At 41.3% G+C, this 20,805-nt stretch overlaps 1 protein-coding gene across 1 annotated transcript in view; it reads right to left on the bottom strand.

Moving 5' to 3' along the window:
- C10H18orf63 (chromosome 10 C18orf63 homolog) overlaps window positions 1-10,703 on the bottom strand; it is a 59,669-nt gene extending 48,966 nt beyond the window's left edge. The window contains exons 1-3 of the mRNA XM_049781663.1: window positions 10,570-10,703; window positions 9,593-9,671; window positions 4,934-4,990 (exon numbers count right to left, since the gene is read on the bottom strand). Coding sequence (XP_049637620.1) covers window positions 4,934-4,990; window positions 9,593-9,671; window positions 10,570-10,703 — 270 coding nt within the window. The remainder of the gene's footprint in view (window positions 1-4,933; window positions 4,991-9,592; window positions 9,672-10,569) is intronic.
- Window positions 10,704-20,805: the final 10,102 nt, after the last annotated feature.

Consider the following 20,805-nt stretch of genomic DNA (forward strand, 5'->3'; position numbering starts at 1 on the left):
AGAAAATATGAACATAGTTATAGCAACTGTGTGCTCCCATAACATTTCAGAAAAGGTCAATTTAGGCTCCAATTCTATGGGTGCCAGAAAGAGAATACACCTTGCAAGTGACCAAGCTAGGTTGAATCATTAGGACCCCATATGTCCTGAGTCCTGCAGGAGTGATCCCTGAGCAGTAAGATAGGAGCAATTCCTAAGCACAGCCAGGTATTGTTCTCCCACCACCCAAAAAAATCACACACACCCCCAAAATGGGCTGTTCTGTGTATAAATATGGTGTTCTGGGATGTTGCTGGTTGTTAAAAAACATATTAATAATGGAGACCTGGATGGAGGTAGATGATGATGAGATGGACGGATGGGCCTTTCTCTCCTGCCCTGGACCATTTGCCTGCAATCACCTCTAGCCGGTGGGTCTGAAGGGTGCAGGATAGCCACAAGGAAATGATCCACAGACAGGTTTCAGGACACATGAAGTTTTATTCAAGGCCCTAGCCAACAGGTGTGGCTTCTATCATAACTTTTTTTTTTTTTTTTTGGTTTTTGGGCCACACCCGGCAGCACTCAGGGGTTACTTCTGGCTCTATGCTCAGAAATTGCCCCTGGCAGGCACAGGGAACCATATGGGATGCCGGGATTCGAACCACTGTCCTGCATGCAAGGCAAATGCCTTATATCCATGCTATCTCTCCGGCCCCCTATCATAACCTTTTAAGCAGCCTATTTCAGCTGCCCAGCATCTCGACCAGTCTATCCCTCCATATTGCCAACCTCTCCTGCTCCTTCTTCCTGAATCCCCTCTGAATCCTCTTTCTGCCCCTGAGGCAATCCTTTTGTTACCTTCCAAAGACCCCTCTCAGAAATGGGCTGGTCTTACTGTCAGGTAAGATAACACTGGAAGGTGGGGGTGGGATGACAGTGGGTAATATCAGCTAACCCTATCTGGTTCTAAACTTAAAGAAATGTTCAAAAGATGACTGAATTAAAATTCTGCCATATTATAACAATCAAATATTACCTAATTTTTTTTTTCTTTTTTGGTTTTTGGGCCACACCCGGTGACACTCAGGGGTTACTCCTGGCTATGCGCTCAGAAGTCGCTCCTGGCTTGGGGGACCATATGGGACGCCGGGGGATCGAACCGCGGTCCGTCCAAGGCTAGCACAGGCAAGGCAGCTACCTTACCTCTAGCGCCACCGCCTGGCCCCAATATTACTACTTTTAATGTAAACTTCAAAATGTATGTTTATTTGGGCTCAAAAAGCCTAAAACTTAACAAATGCTAAATTTGAACATAAAGCCTTACTTTGGATTCTGCTCCATACCACACATAAGAAGTCAGATCTGGGGCCGGGCGGTGGCGCTGGAGGTAAGGTGCCTGCCTTACCTGCGCTAGCCTAGGGCGGACCGCGGTTCGATCCCCCGGCGTCCCATATGGTCCCCCAAGAAGCCAGGAGCAACTTCTGAGCGCATAGCCAGGAGTAACCCCTGAGCGTCACAGGGTGTGGCCCAAAAAAAACAAAAAAAAAAAAAAAAAAAAAAAAAAAAGAAGTCAGATCTGTATTATAATTCCTCTTATAACTGCACTCTGGTGAGCACTTATATAAATTCTCATGCACCTGACAGAGTGTTTCAACTCGCAATTTCTTTTTAAGTAGAACTTGGCTTTTTATAAATAAGATATAATGGTACTTGAAAGAACTAAAAAACTGGGCAACAGTGGTCCATAAGACAGTGGGGTTCAAGCAACAAAGAAGAGGATCCTCTAAGGAATGAGAAAACAATGGGATGAACCCTCTACTCTAAGATACTGATAATGAGGACTTTCTGGCTGTAGTGCAAAAATGGGAAATTATGGAAGAACTCATGGGTTTCTGGATTGAGAAGACAAAGCTGAGCATTAGAGCAGTCAAGAAAATTAAATTTATGGGGCCGAAGAAATAGCATGGAGGTAAGGCATAAATAAATATATATAAATAAATAAAAAAGAAAATTAAATTTGCCCCTTTCCCCCACCCACCCCCACCGAAAAAAAAATTAATTTTTTTTGTAAAGGAACCGGAGAGATAGCATGGAGGTAAGGTGTTTGTATTACATGCAGAAGGTTGGTGGTTCGAATGCCGGCATCCCATATGGTCCTCTTTGCCTGCCAGGGGCGATTTCTGAGCATAGAGCCAGGAGTAACCCCTGAGCGCTGTCTGATGTGACCCAAAAAACAAACAAACAAACAAAAAGCAAAACAAAACAATTTTTTTTGTAAAGAGTGTTAGAAGAGTGTTGCATTGAGTCAGCTCTGAAATTTAGCTGAGCAGGGTTAGCACATGCATGGAGGCACCATCCAGGACAGTTTCCTAGAAAAATTCTGATATAGTAGAAGAAAATGCTGTTGTTGCCTCTGCTAGCAAGAGAGGCAGGAAGGTGAAAAAAAAAACAACAAGATTTACCTGTCCTCATAATTTGTCCTCATTTTATGTTTTTTGTTTTGGGGGCCACACTTGGCAGTGCTTACTCCTGGCAGGGCTTGAGAGAACCATGCAGGGTACCAGGAACTGAACTCAAGTTAACTCACATGGGGCCAGAGAGACAGCATGGAGGTAAGGTGTTTGCCTTGCATGCAGAAGGACAGTGGTTCAAATCCCAGCATCCCTTATGGTCCTCCGAGCCTGTCAGGAGTGATTTCTGAGCATGGAGCCAGGAGTAACCCCTGAGCGCTGCTGGGTGTGGCCCAAAACAAACAAACAAGCAGTTAGCTCACACACAGCAAGTGCCCGACTTGTTATTACTATCTCCAGCACCAGGCCTTCATTTTTGGGTACCATTTTGTCTATTGGTGAATCTTCCTTAGATAGATAACTGATCTGTTGGCAGGACAATGGGACAATGGGATAAAATCCATTCAACTAGTCTTATGGGGAGTTCATTAATCAGATTGCAAGCAATTATGACCAATATGCCTCTAAAATGGATGGTGACAACCTGCAATGCTGACTTCCAACATGCTTTTATGGAGTCAAATCCAAGCGGGATTTAACAATAAACAATCAGAATCTAGTGGACGGAGAGATAACGTGGAGCTAGAGTGTTTGCCTTGCATGCAGAAGAGCATTGGTTTGAATCCTGGCATCCCATCTGGTCCCCGAGCCTGCCAGGAGCGATTTCTGAGCTGAGAGCCAGGAGTAATTCCTGAGCACTGCTGGGTGTGACCCAAAAAGCAAACAAACAAACAAAAAACAGAATCGAGCTTTGTCCTTATTTCTGTATTGACTTTCTTCTTCTCTGGAGGCTTTAAATCACATACAACAGATTTATCAGATTGATCCAAGGACACAGCCTGGGGCACTTCTATTGTTTGTAAGCATCTAAGCTAGTTGGCTGACTTGAATGTCTTCTAGGGTAAAATTGATGCTACTAACCACACCAGCTAAAGTCATCCATCTCCCACCCACCCAATTACTGATACAACAGATAGAAAAAAATATAAGTGCAAACATGTAAATTCAAAAACATTATCAAACAATCGAACCTAACACTTAGTCCTGGAAATAAAACAAACCTCAAGAAATTAAAATAGATTAAAGTTGACTGGAATGACAGTACATTGGAGTGGGCATAGTGCAAGTGACTCATATGGTCACCTAAGCCTGCCAGGAGAGATTTCTTTTTTTTTTTTTTTTTTTGGTTTTTTGGGCCACACCCGGTGACGCTCAGGGGTTACTCCTGGCTATGCGCTCAGAAGTCGCTCCTGGCTTGGGGGACCATATGGGACGCCGGGGGATCGAACCGCGGTCCGTCTCCTAGGCTAGCGCAGGTAAGGCAGGCACCTTACCTCGAGCGCCACCGCCCGGCCCCACCAGGAGAGATTTCTGAATGCAGAACTAGGAATAAGCCCTGAACACCCACCGAGTGTGGCCCCCAAACAAAACATAACCAAGATAAATAATGGGGCCGGAGAGATAGCATGGAGGGAAGGCATTTGCCTTGCATGCAGAAGGACAGTGGTTCGAATGCCGGCATCCCATATGGTTCCCAGAACCTGCCAGGAGTGATTCCTGAATTTAGAGCCAGGAGTAACCCCTGAGTGCTCCTGGGTTTGACCCAAAAACCATTAAAAAAAGATAAATAATGGTCTTGGAAAAACTATTTTGATTAATTAAAATTATTTCTTCCTGCTTCTAAAGAATACTGTTCTCATAGTCTGTAACAGCTGGGTGTTTCTAGCTTTCATATTGTTAAAAGATCCTCAGGAAATGCCAATACTCACTTCCCCTAGTATTAGTGAGAACTTCTAGAGGCTACCATCCTTCTTACTCTAAAAAACAAACAAACAACCCGGGCACCTAATCTTAGAGATGACCAGGGCTTAAGCAGGGGATAGAAACTGGTTGGCTGTGTGCAAAGCAAGCATCCTATCTACTACACTATCTCTCCAGCCCCAACTGCATCGTGTATGGCAAGCACCTTCCTCCCACCCCGACTACTTATCCAGAATGAGGTTCACATTTTGAAACATATAAATACTGTTATGCCTATAAATAAACAATTGCAAAAAACTACTCAACAAAAATTAAGTCTGTTCCTCTCCTTCTCAATTAAAAGTGCTTTGTTTGGAAGAAAACTGTTGGAAATTTTTCATACATATAATTATTACCTGTAAGAAAGACAATCTAAGTATTATTTGATAACAAAAGAAACTGAATATAAAAATCAATACAAACAGGGGGCTGGAGAGAGAGCATGGAGGTGGGGCGTTTGCCTTGCATGCAGAAGAATGGTGGTTCAAATCACAGCATCCCTTATGGTCCCCCAAGCCTGCCAGGAGCGATTTCTGAGCACAGAGCCAGGAGTAACCCCTGAGTGCTGCTGGGTGTGGCCCAAAAACCAGGAAAAAAAAAAATCAATACAAATAGCACCAAGAATCCTTTAAAAAAGTTACCTTTGCTTCATGTTTTTCAAAATAGATACTTAGTTTTCCAGTTTTATAAAATGGAATCTGTAACAAAAAAAATACACATTAAAAATGACTTGCTGAATATAATATACTAACAAAACAATACAAAAACACAATTTAAAATCATATTACAGCGGCAGAGGGCATAGAATCGGGTCTATCATCCTAAACAGTTTTAATGTCATGGAGAAGCACATAATGACCATTGCTCACAGAAAAAATATCTGTGGGTATATTCTAAAAATGACTAAAACCTTTCTGGGAATGACATGAATCCAGACATATATAAAGAAAGGGGACAATATATTTCACATAATAAATATTTTACAGTTTTCTTAACAGACAAACCAGCATTAATAAGAAGAATGGACTTTGGGCAGAGAGCTAGTACAGAGAGGCCAAGGCGCTTGCCTTATATATGGCCAACTACCCTTCAATCCCAGACTCTGCATGTGGCCCCCAAACCATCAGGAATGATCCTTGGGGACAAAGTGAAAAATTATTACAACTGATCCTGAGCTCAGCCTGATGTAGCCCATAAACACCATCTCTTCCCAACCTCCAGTCTACCCCCAAACCCTTCAAAAAACAGAGAAAAGAAAAATGAACTTGGGGCTGGAGAAATAGTATGGAGGTAGGGTATTTGCCTTGAATGCAAGATGGTGGTTCAAATTCCGGCCTGGCATCCCATATGATCCCCCGAGTCGGCCAGGAGTGATTTCTGTGTAGAGCCAGAAGTAACACCTGAGCGCTGCCGGGTGCGATTCAAAAACAAAAACAAAAACAAAAAAATTAACTTAAGTAGAAAATGAAAAAAAAAGTTCAAAGACCCAAGGTGTTTTAACTCACCATGATAGAAATACAAATTAGAAATTAAAAAAAAAGGGCCCGGAGAGATAGCACAGCGGCGTTTGCCTTGCAAGCAGCTGATCCAGGACCAAAGGTGGTTGGTTCGAATCCCGGTGTCCCATATGGTCCCCCGTGCCTGCCAGGAGCTATTTCTGAGCAGACAGCCAGGAGTAACCCCTGAGCACCGCTGGGTGTGGCCCAAAAACCAAAAAAAAAAAAAAAAAAAGAAATTAAAAAAAAAAAAAGTTAGCATAGCAGGTTTTCAGGTCAGTAAAAAGAAAAACTGCGCAGTTCAAAAGAACATGGAAATGATAAAAAAAAAAAAAAAGAAAAAGAAAAGAAAAAAAGAACATGGAAATGAAGAATTTCATCCACACTATTAAATGTAATCTAAGATTATCAGAGCAAGTTGGCAGTGTCCCATGACCTGCGCAAATACCAAGATTGCTACCTACAGAGGCTCGATTTTCTCACACACAACTGAGGAAAGTTTCCTGGCACCACAAAAAAGCCTTTGGGATGGGGGTAATGAGTATATATGGAGCCAGGGCTTGATCCCATGATGGTATGCTTCAAGGATGGAGAAACTCTAAAATCTTAGGCCACCGGAATTTCCTTTCTTCCCCAATGCTAACTGTGCCTATGCAAAAAAAAAAAAAAAAAAAAAGTGGGAATGCCAAACTCTCCCACTCCAGCACCCCTACTTTTTCTTGTTTTGTTTTGATTTGGTAGTTGTTTACTTTATTTTCCTTCTCTTTTTTCTTTCACTTTTCTCTTTCTTTTTCACTCTTGTGGCTATTATTATTTGGTGATTTATTTTTATTTTCTGGGTGCTTTTTTTTTCTTTTTTCTTCCATTTTTCTTTCTCTTTCTTTTTTTTTTTTCTCTCTTCTTGCCTTTTTTGGTAGTTGTTACCAATTTTTTTTTCTCCCTTTTTTCTTATCATTTTTATCTCCAATGATGGTGGAATGGATGCTCAATCTACAACAAGCTGTAAAGTGGAGACCAGTTGCACTTGCTTTCTGGGGGGTAAAGGAGGGAGATATGGGATACATGCTGGGAACAGGGGTGGAGGGAGGACAGCACTGGTGGTGGGAATGCCCCTCATTCATTGTCACTATGTACCATAAATGATGCAGTGAAAGATTTGTAATGCACTTTGGTCACAATAAAAATTTAAAAAAATAAATAAAATAAAATGTACTACAAAACCATCTAAAAAATTAAACCAAAGAAACTGCTAGACAAAACCAATATAATTTCAATGGATTTTTCAGAATAATTATAATAATATAAGTAGAAACAGATGTTTGTTTGAAAGTATTCAGTTATTGTACTCCAATAAAATGAAATATTTCAAAGTCTTAAAAATGAGTAAGATATATGTAAGTACTGACACATAGCAATATTCATAAAAGGCTGATAAGGGAACATGAAAGGTAAGTTAGTTTCAAAACAGTATATATAATATCTGAGTTTCTTCTATATATAATTTAATAAAAATTTTAAAAGATAAAATATCTTGATTAAAAAATTAAATATATTCCTAGCTGGTTACTCTCTTTCCTCTTAACTCTTTTTTTTTTATGGTTTTTGGGTTACACCCAGCAGTGCTAGGGGTTACTCCTGGCTCTATGCTCAGAAATCGCTCCTAGCAGGCATGAAGAACCATATGGGACCCCAGGATTCGAACCACCAACCTTCTGCATGAAAGGCTAATGCCTTACCTCCATGCTATCTCTCCAGTCCCCCTCTTTAACTCTTCTTTTTTTTTTTTTTGATCTTTTTTTTTTTTTATTTTTAATTATGAGAACAAGGGTGCAAAGAAAGAGGACAAGGTAAAGTTACAGTGGAAGGACAATCACCCATAACATAATTCTCAGAAGTCCCCTTGCTGATATCTTAACTTTGAAATTTCAGCCAAAGAACATTAAGATAAATAAGACAGAATCCATGTACAATTACTTTGTCCCTCAAGTCCCCAGATTGTAACACATTATAATATTTCTTAACAGTACACAAGGCAATCTAAAGCCATAAAACTTACATAACTCCTTAAACATTACAGGCATAGTATTTTCTTACATTTCCATATACATGCATATTAGCTTAAGTTAACCTCAAATTTTAAGTGAGTTCTTTTTAAGGATTAGAGTCAAAGGAGCACAGTAAAAATGGTGTTAGAGTGGCAATTGTTGTTTGCATAGGCCAACCAAAATATGAGGGACATGGAAAGAAATAACCTTGGCCTAAGTACAAAGAGACCAGACCCCTGAAGTTTCCTGGCACAAGACCAAGTCTAGGCTCCAGGCAAGCTAGATCGTCCAATCCAATACATTGTCTGTAGTGCCAACACACTTTTATTTTTCTCACAGTCTCTGTTGTTGGTATCATGTTTCTGTATTAAAGATCCTGGAATCTGCATATCTTACATTGAAGTCAGGATGTGGAGCATCCTCTCCTTTCACCTCACAATCAAAGGGCAATGCAGGGAGCCCTGTCCTGTAAGCAGGTCGTCGTTGTTGTTAAGTCTTCTCAGTGTTAAGGGAAGTCTCTTTTGAGCAGGTCGAAGTCTGAGCAGTGTAGGTCTTCCATGCTAGAGGATTGCTTCCAGGTGATGTTATAGACCAGACTGGATGTTTCTTGGATGGCTTTCCTGGTTCAGGGGAGAATGGATTATGCCCTTTCTTCTGAGGTCTGTGCCAGGTCGTTATGTCAATGTTCAGGGTGTAAGGTCCCTTTGTACTACAAGATTTGTGTGTTCCAATCTCTATTAGATAGGATCTTATTTGTATTTATACTATTTTCCCATTTTAATGTGCCTATGCAAATAAGAACCAATGCCACATGGTGTTATTGGCGCATATGGGGGCCATAAGAACAATTACAATGATTCCCATGACATGGTTCAATCATAAGCATTAAACTGGGGGACTCTTCCACCAAAATTCCTTGTTAAACAGCTCAAAAAGAGAAGATAAAAAGTGGTTAGAATCATCACTGTATAAGACAACATTTAGTAAGAATTATAGCTGTCAGAGAAAAAATACAAAATATTCTAAAGAAATACGTGTCCATTTTATGTATCTTGAAACAGTTTGGGGTTGACACACAGAATGCACAGCTTTGGACTGTGATTACAATTGTACACTACTGAAGTTAAAAAGAGTAAACTAGGTTAGTGATGTTTGAGAGGGGGTTAGAGAGTTAAGGAGTAAAAAAGAGCTTTGTAGGGGTGTGGGAAAGGGCAGAATACAAAATAAACATTCTGTATACGGAAAACATAACATAAGAATAAGGAATATTCTGAATACATGAAGTACATGAAGTACGCGCGGGGGCGTGAGCCCCCGTGCGGTTCTGTAGTTTTTGGATGCCTAGGGAGGAATTTCTCACCCCCTCCCCCCAGGGCCCGATTAACCAGGCGTGGCCCTGAAGACCCACCTGGTGTGGGGGGAATCTTGTTCCCCTGGACTAAGTGGTCAGCCCAGGGGTCCTATGGCTAGCTGTCCTGACCAGAGCCCCCATCATACCAGTCAAAAGCCCACGAAATCCTGGCATGTGGAGTGTTCTGAGCCCAGCTGAGCCTCTGTCTCTTTAACTCTTCTTATCAAGATTAGTATACTTGAATTTAAGAGAATGTTTGAGGTCCTGGGTGGGTAACAGGCACCACACAATCAAAGATACAATTTAGTGTAATTTGTCTTTATAAACTATCTTCAATTTGAATTATAATAACTGTATTAATATTGTCTCTAATAACAACCATAATTAGTAAAATGTTTATATACTAACCGTCATCACCACCCAAATTTGACTTAATATTCCAGGCACAGGTGATATAAGAATATCTTGGTGCAAAAGCAGCAATTGCCTATAGAAAAAAATGCATTCATTTTATTTATTTATTTATTTATTTTCAGTAAATTGAAATGCATTCATTTTAAAATACACCTTCAAACTGTTTTCACAATATCGTTAAATTTAAAAATGTAATGCTTTATATTTAATTCATATAAGCTATGTATGTTCCCTCTAAGCAAGGACTAACTTCTAACTTTCTCCCTCACTTTGTATTGTATCTTGAACATTGCATGCACTTGAAGATTTGAATAAAGAGTATTATAAGGTTTTAGATATCAATAGTTATATGAAAATGTGTTATTTAATAAGAGCTTCCCAACTTCTTTTATCTGTAAACCTAAATTCCTTTTTAAAAACACCATTTCACTTTTTTCTGCTGAGCTGCCTAGAGACACCAAGGACCATAATCCCTCCAGGACCCACACCTAGTAAGATGTCCCCACCTAACGAATGTGGGGCCGATTCCTGCCATGTGATTGGGCACCCAGAGACTTAAAAAGGATGGAGGCCATGCTCTCTGCCTTTTTTTCTGCTGAGCCAGCCTAGAGACATCAAGGACCATAATCTCTCCATGACCCACACCCGAGAAGGTCTTGCCTGTGGACGCAGCACACCCACGGCAGTTCCTCCTGGCCCTGCACTCAGAAATGGTTCCTGGCAGGCACAGGGGACCATATGGGATGGTGGGATTTGAACCACCGTCCATCCTGGATTGGCCGCATGCAAGGCAAATGCCCTACCACTGTGCTATGTTTCCGGCCCCTCTTAAGGAGATTCTTAATTGTTTCAATTTCCTTACTTGTGATTGGCCTGTTTAGGCTTTCTACTTTCTTAAAGAAGATATTTCTAAAATATCTCAGACATGTCTCAAAATAAAAACCTTAGGTAGAAAAAAAAATTTTTTTTACCTGCACATCTTTAGCTGTTTACTCCTAATCTCAGCATCTGCAAAGTCACTTTTCAATATTATTCTGGCGGCACAGAATATTTGTAAATTTGGGAGGGAGATGAAGAACAGTGATTGCTGCTGAGGAACACTCATAGCTTCCAGCACTCAGGCCTTAAAAACAAACAACAAACAGAAATCATGTGGAACAAATTAATAGGTGTCAATGTTAGTCTATCACAAAATGCATGCCTTTATACTGGAATTGGATAATATAGAGAGATAATATACAAATTTCAGCAGTTAAAAGTCACTGACATTTCATCTTTTAGAGGCTGGAGCAGGGGCTGGAGAGATAGCATGGAGGTAGGGCATTTGCCTTGCATGCAGAAGGACCATGGTTGAAATCCCGGCATCCCATGTGGTCCCCTGAGCCTGCTAGAAGTGATTTCTGAGCATAGAGCCAGGAGTAACCCCAAGCGCTGCTGGGTCTGACGCCAAAAAAAAAAAAAAAAAAAAAGAGAGAGAGAGGATGGAGCAACAGTACATGATGGGGCATTTGCCTTGCATGCAGCCAAGCTGGGTTTGATCTCCTACATATTGATCCCATATGGTCTTTTGAGCACCACCACAATTGATTTCTGAGTGCAGAGCCAGAAGTTACCCCTCAGCATCATCCTCAAATCAATCAACCAACTACAAAAAGTAATAAGCTGGGGGCCGGAGAGATGGCATGGAGGTAAGGCATTTGCCTTGCATGCAGAAGACGGAAGTTCAAATCCCGGCATTCAATATGGTTTCCCGAGCCTGCCAGGAGTGATTTCTGAGCATAGAGCCAGGAGGAACCCCTGAGCACTGCCGGGTGTGACCCAAAAACCAAAAAAAAAAAAAAAAAAAAAAAGAAGATAACCTGTATTTTGGATAGCCCCCAAATAAACCAACCAACAACAAAAAATGATAATCTGTATTTTGGGGGCACAATTTTTATTAAAATACAATTCATGTAACATATAACACTTAGTGTGAGTTCAGTATTTCCTTTTGCTGTGTTCACAGAATTATATAATCATCATAGTATATAGTTTACGGCATTTTCATTATGTCACCCAAATGTTTTTAACACAGCAGGACTCTTCTATTTTTAGTGAGGAGGTACTGTGATTTGTAATATTGTCAATGATAATTTCATGCACACATTGTTCCAACAACACACCCCACCAGAGTGCCTGCTTTCTACCACCCACATCCAGGGATTACCTCCCATTCTCCTTTTCCCCTGACCTCACATAAGCTCAGTACTCTAGACCAACTCTAAAGCTCTGTTGGTTTTGGCCATTTCTATTTTCTATTTCTTTCTACCCCATTTTGAGATCATCATTCTATATCTGTCCCTCTTTCTGATAGACTTTGCTCCAAATGACACACTAGTTCTATCCATATAGCAACAAATTGCATATTTCATTCTACTGATTAATATTTCATTGTGTTGATTGGATAGACTTCCAAGAGCAAGAAACCACTTTCTTTTACTACTTATATGTTCTTAGACGTTGCAATAATTTCCATATCATGGCTACTGTTAAGAGTGACAATGAACATCAGTGAACAAATGATTTTTTAAAATAGTGTTTGGGAAACTTGGGGTAGAGGTCAAGAAATGTAATTATGGGACCGGAAAGATAGTATGGAGGTAAGGCATTTGCCTTTCATGCAGAAGGTCGATGGTTCGAATCCCGGCATCCCATATGGTCCCCTGAGCCTGCCAGGAGAGATTTCTGAGCATAAAGCCAGGAGTAACCCCTGAGCGCTGCCAGGTGTGACCCAAAAACAAAAACAAAAGCAAGAAATGTAATTACTAGATAATAGAGAATTTTAGTTTTCTGAGACATGTCCATATTACTTTCCAAAGGGAGAACTGGTCAACATTGCCACCAGCAATAAATGAGGGTCCTTTTCCTCCAAATCTGTGACTGCACTGGTTGTTTTGGTCCTTCTTATGTCTTCATATGTGCCAATCTCACTGGTGTAAGATTGTATGTATCTCATTATTGTTTTAATTTTTGATTTGCCTTTCCCCAATGAAAGTTAATGGAGAACATTTTTTACATATCTATTGGTGATCTCCATGTTCTTTTTCTTTGTTTCTCAACATCGCTCAAGGCTTACTCTTGGCTCTGTTCTTGGAGATTACTCCTGTTGGTGTTTGGGAGATCATACAATATGGGGTTCTGTATATCAAACCTCCAGATCTTTTGTAAGGAGGTTTATCCGCTACATGATCTCTCTGGTGCCTGTATTTCTTCTTTAAGGAAGTTCAGGTTGGGGGCCTGAGCAGTGGCGCAGTTGTTAGGGTGTTTGTCTTGCATGCGCTAACCTAGGATGGACCATGGTTTGATCCCTCAGCGTCCCTTATGGTCCCCCAAGCCAGGGGTAATGTCTGAGCACATAGCCAGGAGTAACCCCTGACCATCACTGGGTGTGACCTAAAAACCTAAAAACAAACAAGAAAGTTCAGGTTGGTGAGTTGTAAAGAAAGAAAATTGGCTTCATGAGGAAGGGAGGTAGTGATAGCTATGGTGTTGGAATTATGTGAATAAGAAATCATTATGAGGGGCCGAAGAGATTGCATGGAGGTAGGGTGTTTGCCTTGCATGCAGAAGGACAGTGGCTTGAATCCCCCGGCATCTCATATGGTCTCCCGAGCCTGCCAGGAGCAATTTCTGAGCGTAGAGCCAGGAGTAACCCCTGAGTGCAGCCAGGTGTGACACCCCCCAAAAAAAAGAAATCATTATGAATATACTATGAACCACAAAATCTCAATCAATAACTTTTTAAAAAAGAAGAGTGTTTATGTTTGTCCCATATTTTACGTGGGGTTAAGTTCACAAGAACACTATAAATTTTGTATATTAACTCATGTAATGAGTGGTGGGAAAATATTTTGTCCCAATTCAGTGTCTTTTTATTGCAGTTATTATTTCTTTTGTGGTACAGAAACTTAATTTGATGTAATTTCAATTATTTGTCTTCCATTTGCTTGGCAAACGGCCCTGAATTATTATAGATACCTCTAGATCCAATCCAGCAAAGGGTTTTGCCTGTTTTCCTCAGTATAACTTTTGGATTTAGATCTGATATTGAGATCTTTAATCAATTTTGAATTGACTCTCGTGTATAATCTGAGATAGGGGTCCAAGTTCATTATTTTTATACGTGACTAAAAATTTTATGTCACAAACAAAATAATTACACAAAATGTGTAACAAGCTACCACATATGTGTATACATTATAACTGTTTTAAGTGCCTAATATAGGTACTAGGATTAGTTTCTACTACTGTCTTTATTTTTGGGGGGCCATATCTGGTGACGCTCAGGGGTTACTCCTGGCTATGCACTCAGAAATTGCTCCTGGAATAAAAAAAAGAAATTGCTCTTGGCTTGAGGGACCATATGGGATGCCAGGGAATCGAACTGTGGTCTGTCCTAGGTCAGCCGTGTGCAAGGCAAACGCCCTACTGCTGTGCCATCGCTCGGGCCCCTCTACTACTGCTTTTAATAGTAACTTCTAAAGTTCCTGACAATTCTTGATTTCATTTTATTTCTGGAAAAACAAATGTTTCCTATAACAGTAGAAATCTTTGAAAGTCAAAATATAGAGAAATATCTACTGCTGTCTCAGAGTATCTCTGTAAAGGCACTTCAAAATAGAAGACATATATTTTCCATTGAAAGAAAATGTTGACCTAAGCGTCTAGTTACATAGCTTCCTCTTCCACGTAACTATGTGGCTTTTTACAACTTCTCTTTGGGACACAGTTCCCAAATGTGAGCCTGTGATAACTCACCTTGTTATCCACCTTAGGCATTACAAAGAAGAAAACTATACTTTGAAGTCAAGTAGCTGATTTAAGCTCAGCTTCTTAAACTTACAACCATTATCTGGGAAAATAGTCGAGATTCAAAGACCTTACTATAAATATTCATCTTTTGGTGTTGGGGCTATCTCCTATGGTGCTCTGGGGATCACACAGTGCTGGTGAACCGAACTAGGGGAGAGTGTCTCATGCTGGCAATTCATGTGCTTCCTCTAACTCTTTGAGCAAAACCTTCTCCCACAACTTTTTTAATGTTTCTAGCATCCATAAACTTTTCTCTGACAAGAGCAGATGCTGAATCTGGAACAAGAGCAATCTTCAGTCTGCGCAGGAAGGAAGAGTGACCGTCCCACGCCAGCCTTGTGGGGAAGGAAGGGGTGGCATCCAGTCTCTGGGGATGATTCTCCTCCAAATATATTTGTTTGCTAAGGACAGATGGTGATACTCTTCAGTTTCAAAAAGAAAAATTTGTAAGAAGGGATTCAGATGCATCAAAATTTCTCTTACAGAGTGTGAATAAAAGGTACATTAAAAAAAATCTCACAGGGAGCTGCGAGGCTAGGCAGAAAACCTATCCCGAATGGATCTCTGGGTCCTGCAAGAAACACCCTCATGTCATCATGAATATTGGGGCTGCAGGGACAGTGTGGGCGGGCTGGCATTGGCCTGGCATGTGGTTGCCCTGTTTTATCTATCCTGAGCACTGCAGAATCCTCTACCTCCCCTCGTCCCCCCTGGTAAATTTAGAGAAAGCGCCAGGTCTGGTATGTGATGGGGAAACTGTCAGGCCGAGCACATGGGGGTCTTGGGACAAGCCCCCATCCTGGGAGGTCCAGCCCAGCTTCCCGTGCACCTGCCACCCAAGCTAGCTGTTGGGCCAGCAGGCCCCCCAGGATTCCTGAAGTCTCCCCTCGCCGAGTCAGTCATCACAGCCACAGCACCCAGCCAATGGGGACAGGCCGAAGGTTCGAAGGTTCTAGAACCTTCCAGAATGTTCTGTGCGAATGTCTGAGAATTGCCTGAGAGAGGAGCCTACTGTGGCGTGTCCGAGCGAGAGCTGCCCTCGGTCGCCCTCACCCTACCTGTAGCTGCCCCTTCTCGCTGCTCTGCCTCGTTGGTACCTGGGCCCGGTGTTCCCACGGCCGGGCCGGGCCGAGCCTAAGCACAGTGTCCTTAGTTGCACTTCACTTCAGCCTCTGGCGCTTCTTGCAGCTCGCACCGTGCTCCCAGCATGCACTGCGCGCCCAGCTCGCACCGCTCGCTGTCCACTCAGGCCATGCTCCCGGCATGCACCGTGCTCCCAGCATGCTCCACTTTTCATGCAGGCTGCTCTGCAGACTTTCACCCCACCACGCCATGACTGCATTCCCAGCATTTTTTACATTTTGTGCAGGTCGCACTTCCATCAAGCATGACACTACACTCAAGCTGCCTTCTCAGCATGCACCAAACTACACGCAGGCTGCTCTCTGAGCATACACCGCACTGCTTATAGGCCCACACTACCAGCAGGCCATGCTCTATGCCAGTGTTTTTCAACCTATTTTGGGCAAAGGCACACTTTTTTTTCTATGGGAAAAAAAATCATGAGGCACACTACTATTAGAAAATGTTGGGGCCGGAGAGATAGTATGGAGGTAAGGCGTTTGCCTTTCATGCAGGAGGTCATCGGTTCGAATCCCGGCGTCCCATATGGTCCCCCTTGCCTGCCAGGAGCAATTTCTGAGCATGGAGCCAGGAATAACCCCTGAGCACCACCGGGTGTGACCCAAAAACCACCAAAAAAAAAAATGTTAAAAAAAAAGTTAACTCTGTGCCTATATTGACTCTATATAAAAGTCATTCTCTTGAATAGGAATCAAATAAACACAAAGAAATGATATATTTAACAGTGTATGTATTTTAATATATGTGTTATATATATATATATATATATATATATATATATCAGTTATATATCCACTCATCTTTTTCCACTCAACTGTTCTGAAACATTTGGGTTACTTTAATATCCATCCTCGCTGTTGTTCTAAATGCTATAAGTGAACACAATCATATTCTGTTCAAAATTGTGTGTGTGTGTGTGTGTGTGTGTGTGTGTGTGTGTGTGTTTGGGGCATAGATGCCAAGCCGTGGGATCATTTGGGTCCTATCAAAGCTCTATTCTTAATTTTTTGGAGGAATTCTCATTCTGTTTTCCACAAAACCTGAACCAGTGGACACTCCAAGCAGCAATTTTTATGTCCCAGATTGACAAAGATGGAAGCGACTGGCAAAACTTAAGTTAGGAATTCTTTGGTTTTTTTTTGGGGGGGGGGGATTGGGTCACATCCGGCAGTGCTCAGGTGTTCCTCCTGGCTCTATGCTCAGAAATCGCTCCTGGCAGGCTCGGGGGGGGAGGGTGGGGGGGGCATATGGGATGCCAGGATTCCAACCACATCCTTCTGCATGCAAGGTAAAAGCTTTACCTCCACGCTATCTCTCGGCCCCAAGTTAGGAATTCTTTTTTTTTTTTTTTTGTGGTTTTTGGGTCACACCCGGCAATGCTCAGGGGTTTTTCCTGGCTCTGTGCTCAGAAATTGCTCCTGGCATGCACGGGGGACCATATGGGACGCCGGGATTCGAACCGATGACCTTCTGCATGAAAGGTAAATGCCTTACCTCCATGCTATCTCTCCGGCCCCATAAGTTAGGAATTCTTTATTAGACAAGTTGGCAATTGTGCTTCATGCAAGGCTAAGTGAAACCTGAACACAGCCCTTTTAAAGTGTGGAGTAAATCCTTTTTTAGTAGATGAACAAACAGATAAGCAAAATACCATGAGAGTGGAAAATGTTACAATCACGAGGTTATTTTAGCTGCTAGTAAACAGGAAAAGTCCTGTCTTTAATCAATAAGGATTATTTTCAGAGTCTATAGTTTTTTTTGTTTTTGTTTTTGTTTTTGTTTTTGTGGGGTGTGTGTGTGTGTGTGTGTGTGTGTGTGTTTGAATTTTGGGTCACACCCGGCAGCGCACAGGGGTTATTCCTGGTTCTATGGTCAGAAATCGCTCCTGGCAAGCTCTGGGGACCACATGGGATGTCGGGATTCAAACCACCGTCCTTCTGCATGCAAGGCAAACTCACTACTTTCATGCTATCTCTCCGGCACCCAGATTCTATAGTTTTATGGAAGTCCCTGTCACTGGTCTTGACTGATTAGTTAGTTTCAATTGTCACCTCCCTGGAAAGTGTCCATTGCTAGTAACAAAGAGCATTCTGCAAAGATTATCTATGGAGCTTTTTTTTTTTTTTTTTTTTTAATGAAAAAAGAAACAGCAGGGCAGGAAGGATAGCACAGTGATAGGGCTTTTGCCTTGCAAGCAGCTGACCCAGGACCAATGGTAGTTTGAATCCTGAGATCCCATATGGTCCCCTGTGCCTGCCAGGAGCGATTTCTGAGCACAGAGCCAGGAGTAACCCCTGAGCACCTCCGGGTGTGGCCCCAAAACAAACAAACAAACAAAAAAACCTAAAAAAAAAAACAAACCAAAACAACCCACAGCAAACAACAAAAATAGTGGTTTAATAAATAGGCAAATAGACAAGCAAGCATTTACAAAAGCCAATATCCACAGTTAGCAGGCAGGGTAGCTATCTAAGATTAATGTTCATTTTTCTGGGCCAAGGTTTCACAGCAAAAAGTGAGAGTTCCTTTCTGGCTATATTCCTGCCCATTGGCTGTTTCTAGTCTCTGATAAGAGACAGTCCTACTGCTGTGCTCTTGATTTATGTTTCCCTGATAACAACGGAGAATAAACCATTTTTTATTTGCCTCCTGGCCAACGATGATAGGTCACAGTCATAATGGACTTTATAACGGACTTATTAATTTTTGTACTGAGCTTTGTGACTGCTTTATATATTTGAACTATTACCCTATATTTGATATTTGAGTGGAAATAATTTCCCATTAAGTATACTGTCATTGGGCCCGGAGAGATAGCACAGCGGCATTTGCCTTGCAAGCAGCCGATCCAGGACCAAAGGTGGTTGGTTCGAATCCCGGTGTCCCATATGGTCCCTCATGCCTGCCAGGAACTATTTCTGAGCAGACAGCCAGGAGTAATCCCTGAGCACCGTGGGTTGTGACCCCCCCCAAAAAAAAAAGTATACTGTCATTTTTTTTGTCTGTTTTTGTTTTTCTGGCATGTAAAAGCGTTTAAATTTAATATAGTCCCACTTGAAAAAATTTTTATTGTTTTTGCCAATAGAGTCCAATCACTAAAAATAGCTCCAAGATCCATATCCTGGAGAATTTTGCCTAAGTTTACCTCAATGTGTTTTATACATTTTGGTTTAATCTTGAGATCTTTAATTCATTTTTTAAATGTATTTATTTATTTATTGGTTCTTGGGTCACACCCAGCAGCTTCTCAGGGGTTACTCCTGGCTCTGTGCTCAGAAATTGCTCCTGGCAGGCTCGGGGACCACATAAGATGCTGGGAATCCAAATGTGGTCCCTCTGTAATTGGCTGCATGCAAGGCAAACGCCCTACCACTGTGTCATTGCTCCATCCCCCTTTAATTAATTTTTAATAAACCTTATTATACAGATTCCCTTTTTTGTTTGGTTTTGTTTTGGGGTCACACCCACCCAGCGATGCTCAGGGTTTACTCCTGGCCTCTGCACTCAGAAATCGCTCCTGGCAGGCTCAAACTACCTTAGGTCCTAGGTCAGCCTAGTGCACAGCAAATACCACTGTGCTATCTCTCTGGTCCCAGATTCACTTTCTTTTTTCCATATAGCTGACCATTTTTTTTCCACCACCATTTGTTGAAGAATCTTTCCTTGCTCCAATTCAGGCACCTAGAAAACTTATCATAAGTGAACTCTCTGTCCATAAATCTGAGGCTTTATCTCTGTACTCTCAATTCTGTGCCATTGGTCTGCAAGTATGTATTTAAATACTACCTAGTTTTGATTAGCTTTGTAGCATATTTTAAATTCAAGGAATGTATAATCTCCCACATGTTTTCTCAAGATAGCTTTGGATATACAGAGAGTTTTATGATTTTCTACGAATTTTAGAAGACTTTGTTCTAAATTTGTTCTAAATTCCTTGAGAAATGCCATTAGGGTTTTGATTGGAATTACATTGAATCTGTATAATGTAGGATTTTCATTTTGAACAATATTAATTCTTATAATCTATGAATGTGTATTCCTCCTCCCCCCCCCTGCCATTTCCTAGTGTCTTGTCTTTCAATAATGACTTTTTGACATGTAAATCTTTCACAGCTGTCATTAGTTGATTCTTAGGTATTTGACATTTTTGGACACTATTTTAATGGGGTTGCCTTTTCTGTTTTATCTCTACTAGTTTTTTTTTTCATATAAAGATGCGAAGATATTTATGTATTGATTTTGTAGCCTGATTTTTTTTATATTGTACTGCTCTATTGTTCCTTAGAATTTTCAACAGTCCTTAGTGTCTTCTATATATATCATAATGTCATCAGCAAATATTGACAATTTAACGTCTATTCCAATATGAATCCCTTTTGTTTTTCTTTTTTCTCTTTTTTCTTTTTAATTATGTGAACAATGATGCAAAGAAAGAGGACAAGGTAAAGTTACAGTGAAAGGACAATCACCCAAAAACAGTTCTCAGAAGAAAGCCCCCTGCTGACACCTTAATCTTGAACTTATAGTCAAAGTACATTAAGAAAAATAAAACAGGGGCCGGGCGGTGGCGCTCGAGGTAAGGTGCCTGCCTTACCTGAGCTAGCCTAGGAGACGGACCGCGGTTCGATCCCCCGGCGTCCCATATGGTCCCCCAAGCCAGGAGCGACTTCTGAGCGCATAGCCAGGAGTAACCCCTGAGCGTCACCGGGTGTGGCCCAAAAACCAAAAAAAAAAAAAAAAAGAAAAATAAAACAGAACCCATGTACAATTACTTTGTCCCTCAAGACCCCAGATTGTAGTACATTATAACATTTCTTAGCGGCACACAAAGCAATCTAAAGCCATAAAATTTATGTATCTCCTTAAACTTGAAGGCATAGTTTTTTACATTTCCATACACATGCATATTAGTTTAATTAACCTCAAAAGTTTAAGTGAGTTTTTTTTTTTAAGGTTTAGAGTCAAAGGAACACAGTAAAAAAGTTGTTAGAGTGGCAATTATCGTTTGCATAGTCCCACCAAAATATAGGGGACATGGAAAGGAAAAGCCTTGGCCTAAAATACAAGGAGACGCTACCCCTGAAGTTTCCTGGCATAAGACCAACTCTAGGCTCCAGCCAATGTGGATCCCTTTAATTTTGTTTCCCTTGTCAGTTTCTGTGGTGAGGAATTCCAAAACTTTGTTGACTAACAGTGGAAAAAGTGGAACAAGT

This window comes from Suncus etruscus, chromosome 10 (genome assembly GCF_024139225.1).
Source record: "Suncus etruscus isolate mSunEtr1 chromosome 10, mSunEtr1.pri.cur, whole genome shotgun sequence".
Taxonomy (NCBI): domain Eukaryota; kingdom Metazoa; phylum Chordata; class Mammalia; order Eulipotyphla; family Soricidae; genus Suncus; species Suncus etruscus.